Source organism: Loa loa (assembly GCF_000183805.2).
Source record: "Loa loa unplaced genomic scaffold supercont3.131, whole genome shotgun sequence".
NCBI classification, from domain to species: Eukaryota; Metazoa; Nematoda; class Chromadorea; order Rhabditida; family Onchocercidae; genus Loa; species Loa loa.
The window spans coordinates 83,460-95,133 of NW_018108311.1; the positions used below are offsets into that span (position 1 = coordinate 83,460).

General features: G+C 33.4%; 2 protein-coding genes across 2 annotated transcripts; one reads left to right on the forward strand and one right to left on the reverse strand.

Annotated features, from left to right (window-relative positions):
• Window positions 1-2,899: 2,899 nt before the first annotated feature.
• On the forward strand, window positions 2,900-4,418 carry LOAG_07050 (50S ribosomal protein L32). Its single transcript, XM_003142586.2, has 3 exons — window positions 2,900-3,267; window positions 3,709-3,840; window positions 4,105-4,418. The coding sequence occupies exons 1-3, from the start codon at window positions 3,154-3,156 to the stop codon at window positions 4,261-4,263; spliced, it is 405 nt and encodes a 134-aa protein (XP_003142634.1). The 5' UTR covers window positions 2,900-3,153; the 3' UTR covers window positions 4,264-4,418.
• Window positions 4,419-4,973: 555 nt separating this feature from the next.
• On the reverse strand, window positions 4,974-10,496 carry LOAG_17809 (hypothetical protein). The gene is made up of 15 exons (XM_020450473.1): window positions 10,166-10,496; window positions 9,799-9,869; window positions 9,664-9,698; window positions 9,418-9,539; window positions 8,999-9,241; window positions 8,713-8,804; window positions 8,241-8,296; window positions 7,886-8,015; window positions 7,063-7,432; window positions 6,703-6,797; window positions 6,435-6,609; window positions 6,083-6,316; window positions 5,842-5,926; window positions 5,408-5,574; window positions 4,974-5,306 (listed from the first exon to the last, which is right to left on the reverse strand). Exons 1-15 carry the CDS (start codon window positions 10,466-10,468, stop codon window positions 5,217-5,219), a joined length of 2,268 nt encoding a protein of 755 aa, XP_020305848.1. The 5' UTR covers window positions 10,469-10,496; the 3' UTR covers window positions 4,974-5,216.
• Between the last annotated feature and the right edge of the window lie 1,178 nt (window positions 10,497-11,674).

Sequence of the window (11,674 nt, forward strand, 5' to 3'; positions counted from 1 at the left end):
CCTCAGCTTCTCTTGCACGTTGATTCAGAGGATAAGGATCCAAAAGTGCAGTTAGGGCAGTGAAATCTGCAGTGCATTTCTGTTTTCAAAAAAGGTGAAGGGTATTTTGTATCTAAAGTAAATCATTTAAAGTCATTTTAAAATCGTTTAAACTAAATCATTTTTCTTCATTTGATCCCTTTTACCTAATTTAGAATTTAGAGTTTTGCATCTTTTGGATTGGTCCCCTGAATTCGGATTGAAGATTTGTTCAATTTCTTAAAAAAACAATCAATGCACTCCTTTTTTCTTATCAGGAAAGAAAAATTCTCACGTAGAATATCTAATCTTTTCAAGTATATTTTCTCATAAATGTCCTCGACCCTTCTTTCCTGATTCCTGTCCTCCCAGGGAAAAAAGGCATCGGGGATAATAAGGTTGTCGGAAGCAGTTGCTTGAATTTCGATTGCCATCTGTCTAATTATTATTGGTCCAGCTGAGTTTTTGTTATTATTTTCCGATGAATGATTTGGGCAATTGTTTGTATTTTATTACTTTTGATATTGAGGCACGCTGCGGTTTGCGGCATCTCTAACTGCCAATACACTTAATTTATCAAGATATGTACGTTTTTTAATTGGTTTGCAAAATTTGATGGATTACTAATCCGATATATCCTTTCAGGAAAGAGATTTTTGGAATATTTAATTCTTTCGAGGAACTGTTTTCAGAGGGCAAAACTCTGGATCTTGATTCTTTTCGAGAGTATTTGGATACTTTCTTATTTGTTCCTTTTTAAATTTTTTGGGAGGGATGAAATGGAGATGAAGGAAAAAATTTTAGGATGAGCGTTCTTTGGTTAAGTTTTTTCTTATTTAATATGCCCATTCTTAATGTTTGTGTTTCAAACTTTGCTTGCTAAATCTAGATAAGATCCATATTTGCAATTATTGTCCAGATGAAATTGTTTATTTGCGAATCTTTTGTATGGTGTGCGGATGTTTCACCATTCCCTAGAACAATATTTAAAAATTTTAAATGTACATGCATGACATTGGTTGAGCCAGAAACAATTTGATTTTGATTTTTTTTCCTTTTTTTTCTTTTTTTTAATGACTGTGATTAGGCGATAGTTTTGCAGGAATTTTTCGTCAATCTGTGCAATTCATATCAATGCACCCTTTTCTTGGATTGTTAGACAACATAAATCGAGTGTCTTCTGCTTTACAATGAATAAGATGTGTTTTTCCGTTTCCTCATCATTTGCTCTTCCGAATATTTCTTATAAAATGATGGCTCTATTATTATTAAGGATTTATATTAAGATTTACTTGATAAGAATAAACTTAACCAATGAATGCCACTAATATCATGTTTATCACACGCCTTCATATAACAAGCATCCAAATATCATTAGTTATTGATGGTACTAATTATTATTACTGTCATTACTCACGGATGATAGGCTCATTATCAGTCACTCACTGATGTAATACAGTTTAAAAATAATCATCCTGGTATTCATAGATGTAACAATCGTTAACGAAACGTTGCATTTCCCTTGTTTATGTCCAAATTTATGTATTTGCTTCATTAATATGTTTTTTAAAATCATCCCTAAATTGCGAGAGTTAATGATCGGACCTATCTATTATCTAAAGGAAGTTAATATTTTTAATCATCTGGATATATAGTTCAAGTTCCCATCAAATATAGTTCAACTTCCTATTTTGATCTACAAATTTCTTCTCTAGTCATCAAAGAATCAACGATTCCACTCTAATATAAAACCTACATTAAAAAACTTTCATGAACTACAATTTCATTCTATTCATTAATTCTTTTCTGCATTGTTTCTTATGCTACAATTGTTGTAATGGTTTTTATTTTAAAATGAGACGAAAATATGTCACGTGTCATGTAATATTTCAAATTTCGGTTCAAATTTCTACTAAATTATGATATTACATTTTGTTTGTGTGACTTTCTTTTTCAATTAATGGGTAAAATAGTAGTTTGCAGAGTATACGTCCTTCCTTCATTGCTTATCATTTACATTTGCACCTTACCAACTCTAATTGTGAATGATAATTATTATGATTATGGATTAATGTTATGATCATTGTAATTGTCATTGTTGTATTTTTCCTTCTCCAATTTCCTTCATTTAAAAAAACATCACCTCAATTTTCTGCAAATAAATGATTCATTATGACTTATCATGTTCCTTGTTGATTACTTCAGTCGACCGATTATTTACTGATTAATTTTCCCCTATATACTAAGTTTGTATACGTCGCATTGCTGGAGGATATAGAGTTCCGAGATAATCTGTATGGGATACATTAGTTGCGAAGTGTCCCTATAGTTTTTGTGATGCATCGATTGGTTCTGAAAGAAGAGTGTGTGATAAGTTGGAGAATTAGGCAGTTAACTAACGGATTCTGAGGGGACAGTAGGATTGTATGCGAAGGAGCGGGACTGGCTATGTGTAACCTGATTGTAGGCGACGGGAATCGGGATAATTTGAAGCGCTGAACTCTCAGGTGATTATGGAAGGATGACGGCTGTATTCCGAAATGGAAAATTTGCGTTTCGGAATTCCATATCCTGTTGTTATTATCGTTTGCGTTCACGGAATTTATGCTATGAACTTCGTCAACTAAATTAAAAAATTAGACGAGTGAGAAAAAGGATGAGTTGTTAGTGAGGACGGGTCTTCGGTAGGCTACCAGAGCCTTGAAATCCTCTTGCCTTACGAAAACTTCGTCCTTGTCGTAGGATTATCATTTTTAGGTCATCTGATCTAAGTTATGTGAATATAAAAGACTTAAAGCTAATTTTGTTAACTTTTGACTTTCTCGCTCTATTTTACATATTCAGTGTTTGAGAGTCCCGGAATATAAGGAAAAAAGGAACAAATGTTTGATATCTGATGTGAAAATTTTTTGATGATCCGAACATTCATTTGAATGGTTATTTAATGTATGTATGTTTCACAGGATCACTGTTGCTTTGGAATAGGAGAGTATGAGATAGAGAAGATGCGTGATATGAAAAAATGTTGCTGGAAGAGGCAAATATTAATCACTAAACTTATGACTTATACCACTGTTTAAGGTTTCTTGTTTTCTATCAGTAAACTTATGCCACAGTTTAAGGTTCCTTGTAAGGATGGTTTTGGTGGCTGGGAAAAGGGTGAAAATTGTAAAGAAGCATAGACGTCGCTTCACAAGGCATGAATCCGATCGTTACCATCGCTTGCGTCCAAATTGGCGTAAACCAAAGGTTTGTTTTGGCATGCTCATTTTTCCTCGAGAGAGGGAAAGAAATTATTGTTTATCTTTTTGCTGTAGATTAGTTGAGTTGTAGCTTACCAGAATAGTTGTGGATTACCCGCAATTTGAGTATTTCATGAGATTGGAATATTTCGTTGACTTAATTCTTTCTGTGGATAAGGCTAAAATCTGCCATATTTCTTAAAATGTGCTAGAGGGAGGAGAATAGGTTTCTTTTTTTTTGTGAATCGACCTAAATATTGCACGGCTACTACTATTCGCTGTTACAGCGTATTTTCTCAAAAATTAAAGTTCCAGCAGTTACGAGAGTTGTCAAGAGTCAGTAAGATTACCTTACTGTCAGAGACCCTAGTTGTGGTTTATTGTACATGCATTATATGTAAATATTGAAAAGTACTTGAGAACCAAAATAAAAACAAACACTTTAAAGGGTATTGATAATCGTGTTCGAAGAAGGTTCAAGGGACAGCGCCGCATGCCGAAAATTGGTTATGGTAATGCCAAAGTGACACGGCATATGCTGCCAAACGGATTTAGGAAAGTACTGATACACAATGTTAAGGTTCATTTTGCCTTGTCTTTTGTTTACCATTATTTGTTGATTTCCTTAGAAGTCTTTTGTGAATACTTCGTATCACAAGAGCGCCCAAGCACACGTTTTTCTTTCATTTCACTTATGCAGCCGCACTTTTATTCTTGCTTAATGAAGTTTAGTAGAATTCCGCCGATTCTTAGTGACCTGCATTGATTGACAGTTCCGACAATTTGGTTAAATTTCGACAAGAGATAAGTAACTGGTAATGATAATAGATTGGTGGACTTTTAGGATTTGGACATGTTGTTGATGCAGAATAAAAGGTTTGCTGGTGAGGTGGCGCATGGTGTATCATCGAAGAAACGGAAGAGTATTGTGGAACGGGCGCAACAGCTTAATATCAAACTGACCAATGGACATGCAAAAATCAGATCTGAGGAAAATGAATAAACTGATTCCATTAGAATCAAATGGTGGGGGTGGTTGTTAAAAAGTAGATTTAGAACATTTTGTTCGTTTTTTACTAAAGTGGAAATATGGAAAGAAATCCTGAGAGTTTGGTTTTTTTTTCGAAGATGTTTTTTTTTTCTGTTTCATATGTCGCGTTTCTTGGATTTGTTAAGTAAAATCAATTATTGTTATGTGTTTGTTTCGAATTACATAGTGACCTAATTTTTCGGGGAATTTGTACAAAGCGAAAGGAAGTTCTTCATTTATTTCGTTGTTCCATTTATTACAGCAGTTAAAACGGAAATTTTGAAGTAACATTGGACCGACTTCATGAGCCATAACAAGGTCTTTCGACTCACTGCAATTATTTATGGAACAGTTATAAAGGAAATGCATCCACATTTCACAATTCAAAAACGAAACCTACGATTCACTTGACGGTTCCGCCATATCGTTATGTTATTTATGGAACTGAAAAAGACAGACGCATCAACAGTTCACGATTTAAAAATAAAACCTACAACTGAAATTTCAGGAGAACAAGAGGCTGAGTTGGTTGAGACATGCCTTTTGGTCGGATAATAGAAAGCCGGTTGCATTGGTCGGTAGGACGAAAAAACCGGGTGTGTTTTTGTTACGGATAAAGCCATAGGCAAAACTTTCAACACTACTGGCTGATTTACCTATCGCCTTGGATAGTCAAAATCACTATTAATGAATCATTCTCGGGAAGTACGTATCCTTCAGTAGTTTTTGCGGCTAGAAATGTAACACCTTTAACCGCGATCTGGATGCTATTACCTATTTGTGATTTATATATATGGTTATCTGTATATACAGTTCGATTACACTAAAAGAGGAAACAAAATGTACAGTTGAGAGGCTTGATGGAAATAATGTTCAACAAAGTTCGTACTGGAAACTCCTAATCTTCTGAATAAAATAAAAGGAATTCATTGTGGTGACGTATGCGAAGATCGGCGCATCGTATTTCCCGACTTGATAGCGGCTTCCTGATTATTGTTTTTGACAACATTCTGCTCCTAAAACTGTGAATACCGTCTTTCGAATTATCAAGCTTGGCAGAGATATATAAAAATCCAAAGCTAAATTGCTCCAGAAAATCAGACTTGAATAATGAAACCTTCGTAAGTTCATTTGCATGGGCACTAATAGGACTCGCAGATTTCGTATATAGCGTAATCTTCGTCTGATTCAACACCTGAGATAAGGATTTGCGATGATGCAAAAGAGAATTCTTACAAAGTGAAGCGTTTACCCTTTCGTGCGACCGATTGTTCTCGCCCAAACCTGCAATTGCGTGTAACTGCAACAACCAATCCAAGTCAGCAGCGAACTACTTGGAAGCATTAAAATCTTAACAAAAGCGACCACTAGAGTAGTCTTTAAGAATATGGCATCCATAAGATAATGAGGTGATGGTATGAATATGCAGGTACCCAAACTAAAGAAATCTGCCAGAAATCTACCATTATGCGATTTCGCTCAGTAAGATACTGAAAATTAAGTTTTCGTAACCTGAGAACTATACTATAAAGCAGAAGTCAGGTTATTTACCTCCTTTAGTGATGACATTTGAAGCAGCCTTCAATAACGGATTTATTTCCTTCACTGGAGTGCTTTCAACATGCAACTCAGCTTTCTGGAAAAACAGTGAAACTTGAATGTTACAGTGGTAAAAAGGGTAACGGAATTCGCCAAGAATGTTTCTTGATGCATGATTTTTGCGATGTTGGAAAAGCAGCCAGCCAGTCCTCATCAAGCTTAAAAATGGATAAATAGATCAGTAAATGATTACCCTTTCCTCTAACTTCCATTTCGATATTTCCCGACGTCTTTTGCACAACTCATCGTCATCGATTTCAACATTTTCAGTGTCGACAGTTATGTTATCAATTTCTTTATCTTTATCTGCATTCTCGCTTTTTGCTAGACGTAATTTGAAGCGGAAAGTGCGATCTGTTTCGTCCGTTAGATCGCCATCAACAAGAAGCTTATCCTTCCAATACAACAGCTTTCTATTCTCCTCATCCTGAATTCAGAAACTCAATAATTTCATACATTGACACGGATATAAAAAGCAAACGACAAAAAGTCAACTGCATCCCAAAAATAATTCAAAAGTAGAACGAAAGCACGAAGAATCTTGCTTGTTGCTGTTTTAACCACTGTTTATGAAGTTGTTCTCGAATGGTTTCATCGTCTGGAAGCTCATCATTATCTCCCTCCTCAGCCTCATAAACATCCAGCTGATCTTCATCATCATTTTCATCACTTCCTACGTCATCCCCTGATAATGAAGCCTCTTCGTCGATATATTCGAGTCTGAAATGGGTTTCCTATGCATTCTATCTGGAATCACACTCTTCGCATACAAAAATGAAAAATATTAACAGTACAAACAAAAAAATCACAAACCTCTTTCGCCGTTTCCGTGCCATCTCCAATTTACGAAATACTTCCAGTTCATCATCACTAGAACCTGCTTCTTCCGTCCCTTCAACCTGCTGACCCTAAAAGTGTTTCGTTTCTGAATTCGTGAGTGAGTCAGCCTATAAAGTGCTAACATCCGGTAGATCAGCTCTTAAGTGATGGTTTTGATCAGTACACTTATACAATACCGTACTGACGCTCGTATAAGTTTAATGATCAAATGTACCTACATCTCTTGCAAAGGCCTGAAATGTATTGACTATCCTAGTCATATGGCGAAGCTCACCTACATGATGAAGCTATTTTATTTTTAAAACTCAAAATCCAAAGGAATAAAATTGTAACCTCCTCGTCGTATGCTTCATCAATCGATTGAATTACATCTCCCTTATGACCATTACCTCTGTCACTGAGCAGAAGGTTGTCCTTTTCAATAACCTTGAACTTATCGCTTCCGCTTAACGCAGCATTAACATAATCAGAGCTACTTTCTTTCTTGTATTCTGAGATGCGGAGAGCTTCAGTATCTCCATCGACAGTTTCAGGATTCTGAACATTTTTCACTGACTTCGGAGCACCTCCGCATTCCTTTTTTTCATCTTCATCGCTACCATCGGGTGAGAATACTAAGCGGCGCTTTCTAGGTTTTCTATTTCGTTTGATTAATTCATCTTCGTCATACATGTCGTCATCACCATTGACATCTATCAAAACCCTGAGTTGACTAGAATTAAAAGGTCCTTCCAAATTAACATCCATAACCTCATCATTAGTATCATTATTACACCAGCTTTTTTAGTTATCAAAAGAGGTTTTTTAGTCAATTTTTATTTTTAGTTATCAATTTTTAGTTATCAAAATTTTTTAGTCAATTTTTAGTTATCAAAAGAGATTAGAATAATTGTCTTTTACAGTCCACAGTTTCCCAGTATTTCGAATCATTTTAAGGCATGTCCAGTAGTTCCCATTAACATCGATTACCAGAAAATGCTTCCAAAAGCTTCAGAAATGGACAACCGAAAGAAATTTTCTAGAATTTTGATTACCATAAAGCTGTATCTTCTCCCTCAAAAGACAGAACCGTACAGATTTGTCTGTCTTACAAGGATCACCTAATTTACGTGCCTAAATCAGATAAATTTGAATTCAAATAAAGCGCAAATAATACTCGCGGAATTTGTTATATTCTTCAGTCTCGCTGTCGTCAGGATATTCGAAAATACCAGAGCAATTTGCCGCAACATCATTTAACAGTGCATCCACCAAACTGGCTGAACCTCTATCGCTTTCTTCCGAATCTATTATATGGAATAGTTCTATATTTAATTTTATAAAGTAAACAATTGCTCAAAAACTAATCGTCCTTCGTAAAGTTTTAAATTAGGGGTCTCATGGATCATAAACCAATGCTGTAATATCAGTCCCTCAATTAGACAGCGGAGATTTAAAGTTTACAAAAGTAAACTCATTGTTTAAATCAGAAAAACAAATACTGAGCCAATAGTAAAGATCAATGCAGCAACCTGTTGTTTCATCCGACAAATTGGACGAGTCTGTTTCGTTGTCTGGTAAATAATAACTGAAATTAAATAATTTCAAAGTAAGAATGCAAACATTTCTTATAGTTCCTCTCAAATAATTTAACATCATTATTACGATTGTACTTTTATACTGTGGTTAGTGTTTCGTAAATACTGTGGTGACTGCAGCAAGAATAAGTCTAATCTCCGAAAAATGTACACTACAGCGCACTAAAGCTAAAATGAAATCTGGTACTACGAATTAAAAAATCTATCGTGAAGTGCAACCGATCTAGGTGCTGAGGATGATAACCGCTCGAATTCTTAGAAACTATTTTTAAAAACTCGCTTTTTTGCAGAACAACCATTAATTTCCCATCGATAAATAAAGAAGGAATAATTAGAAATCCCAAACGCAGTATAAAAAGCTTGCTTTCCCAGCAACATTTTAATATTAGTATGAACGGTGACAAACCTCGCATGATTTTTACGTTTCATCAGATTTTCATAAGTTTTTATTCCCGACTGCAACCAATCCTTCCGCCAATCTTCGTCAGATGTGTCTCCCTAAAATTTGATGGGAAAAATTGGATTATCAAAATCTGACCGGCTCAGTTTTGTAACATTTCTGATTATTTTAATGACACAGGGTTTATCCTAAAAGAAAAAAGATATACAAAAGCCTTTAGGACGAAAATGCTAGCATTGTCTGCAGTTACATCTCCCTTCCTCTCCTCGTTTAATTCGATATTTCCATTTACCTTTGTAACTTCCCCACCAGTTTCATTATTTTCATTTGCGATATTTATTTTCTTTTCATTTATTCCATCTTCCTGGCTAACTGTCTTCTGATCATCATTATACGATTTAGCCGCTTTGTGTTCTGTCAAATCGCATATAGGTTCTTCCTCCTCTTCCTTCACGACTGCGCTATTCTCTCGCGGTTTCTCGCCAGAATTCCATTCCGATGCTTTACTTTCTCTATCGTTACGCTTGCATACATCCTAAACAATATCAGGAATAATTTAAGGACAGACATAAATCACTGTTACTGCCATATCGTTATAACATTTTTACCTATCTCAATAGCATACATCGTCAAATATTTTAATAATACTCTCTTTGGAAAATTGATGCAATGGACAAAACAAAATTAGGAAACAAATATAAAATACCATACCGATCTGTCAAACATTATGCCGTTATCAGCGTCATACAACGCTCTACGTTTCTGCTGGCCATTTCGACGCAGTTTTACCAACCGCTTCATCAAAAACTTCTGTATGTCTGTTCGTGTAGTACCTGTATACAAAATGATATAAATTTTCTGAAAATAACAAAGCATGAATTACCCAACATGAATTGCCAATGACTACAAAAGTTAATATAAATCATTTCTCGCGAAGATAATGGATTGACAACTTACCCAGCGCTACTTGAGAGTTTCCAAAATTTTCATCACTGAAAAAAGAAAGAATAAAAAACTGGCAGTTGTTAAAAAGTCAGAATTTTGTATAAGTAGTGGCTGTAAATAAGAAAAAAATTAAAAAAATAAGAATACCAATTAATAGGGTGAGCCCCGCTTGGCTTGATTTTTTGCAGAAACCACTCATCGTCAGAATTTGACTTTTCCTGAATACATTCCAGTTAAATTTCAAATTCCAATTTTCTAATAAGACTTCTAGCGGTTAGTTTCAATACTTTCTCCTTCACGCTCCATTAAAGCAGCCTACGTCCATTACAAAAATTTGTGATTAATGACACGTCGGAATGTGAAGGTAGAGATTGATTATCGTCATTTTAAGCATTTGTAGTGTTTTTTTCATGAATGGCATTAAAAACAGCAATCGAGAAAAACTGCCGAATGAACATCCTTACTACCAGCAATAATAAAATAGTTTTGTATGCTATTCGAAATCAAAACTGACTTCATTGGTGGCCAAATCAATTGTATCTTCATGTGTGATTTTCGGCTGACACTTGAGACCTTGTGAAAAAAGGTCTTTTAGAAGCCGGCGCTGTGCAGTCGGGACCGTTTCTGTTTTCTGTGGTTGAAATTTCGGGCTTAATGAATTCTCATTATTCGACAACGATGGCGTATTATCCTTCGATCCACTGCTGTCCGATAACAATTCATCCGGATAATGGCGACTGAACAATGAACCGCTATTACTGTTACTATCGGTATCAGAGGGTGTCTTCGGCGACGTCAAATGACCATCATCCGACATCACCAATATAGTAGATATACCTTAACCTAATCAAATATAATAACTCCTCCGTTATTTATAATTAAATAAGTGGAAGTAAACGAACAAACAATAGATAAATAGGTAATTAATAAATGAACAAACAAATATCAGGTAAACAATAAATAAATAAATGATAAGTAAATAGTAAATGACTAGGAAATAAGTAAATAAATAAATAGTAAGTAAATAACGAATAAGTGAAAAATAAATAAATAGCAAACAAGTAAACAATAAATAAACAAACGAATTAATTAACTGATTAAACAAGTAATAAATAAATGGATAAAGCGAAATAAATAAATAAACAACCGCACTAATAAACAAATGATTAAATGTGCAAAAAATAAATGGACGAAACAAATAAATCGACAAACAAACAAACAAATAAAGAAAGAAAGAAAAAAAAACAAACAAACAAACAAGAAATAAAAATTAAACAAATAAGTGAATAGCTAAATACATAAGCAAACAAAAAGTAAACAAATGGACAAATAAATAAATGAATAAACGAACAAATAAACAACAAATAAATGAATAAATAAACGGATGAATAAACAAATAAATGGACGAATATAGAGCAAATAAACAAAAAAATAAGTGAATAAGCAAATGCATATATGATGCGCCTTAAACATAAAATTTTGGATTTCAAAATTATTAGGATTTTAAGAAACATTAATTTAACTATTAATGTTACTATTACCACTGTTATTATTACTATCACTATTATTGTTATTATTATTACTGTTATTATAATTATTATTATTATTATTATTATTATTATTATTATTATTATTATTATTATTATTATTATTATTATTATTATTACTATTATTATTATTATTATTACTATCATTATTAATATTATTATTATCATTATTATTGTTATTATTATTACTATTATTATTATTATTATTATTATTATTATTATTATTATTATTATTATTATTATTATTATTATTATTATTATTAATATTATTATCATTATTATCATTATTATCCTTATTATTATTACTATTATCATTATTATTATTGTTACTACCATTATCATTGTTATTAATTACTATTGGTACTACTACTACTACTACTACTTATTATCGTATTATTATTATTGACATTATTGTTACTTATTATAATTAACTATCATTATTTTCATTATAATAATTCGTACAAGTTCTGGCTAAT

What these genes read in the sequence shown, in the direction of transcription:
- LOAG_07050 (XM_003142586.2), top strand. Translation starts at nt 3,154, where the DNA reads ATGGTTTTGGTGGCTGGGAAAAGGGTGAAAATTGTAAAGAAGCATAGA. An exon ending in CAAATTGGCGTAAACCAAAG is followed by an intron (nt 3,268 to 3,708) that starts GTTTGTTTTGGC and finishes AACACTTTAAAG; the next exon opens with GGTATTGATAATCGTGTTCG. An exon ending in TACTGATACACAATGTTAAG is followed by an intron (nt 3,841 to 4,104) that starts GTTCATTTTGCC and finishes GTGGACTTTTAG; the next exon opens with GATTTGGACATGTTGTTGAT.
- LOAG_17809 (XM_020450473.1), bottom strand. Translation starts at nt 10,468, where the DNA reads ATGTCGGATGATGGTCATTTGACGTCGCCGAAGACACCCTCTGATACC. An exon ending in CTGGTGGGGAAGTTACAAAG is followed by an intron (nt 8,805 to 8,998) that starts GTAAATGGAAAT and finishes ATCAAATTTTAG; the next exon opens with GGAGACACATCTGACGAAGA. An exon ending in GAATATAACAAATTCCGCGA is followed by an intron (nt 7,433 to 7,885) that starts GTATTATTTGCG and finishes TAGTCAACTCAG; the next exon opens with GGTTTTGATAGATGTCAATG.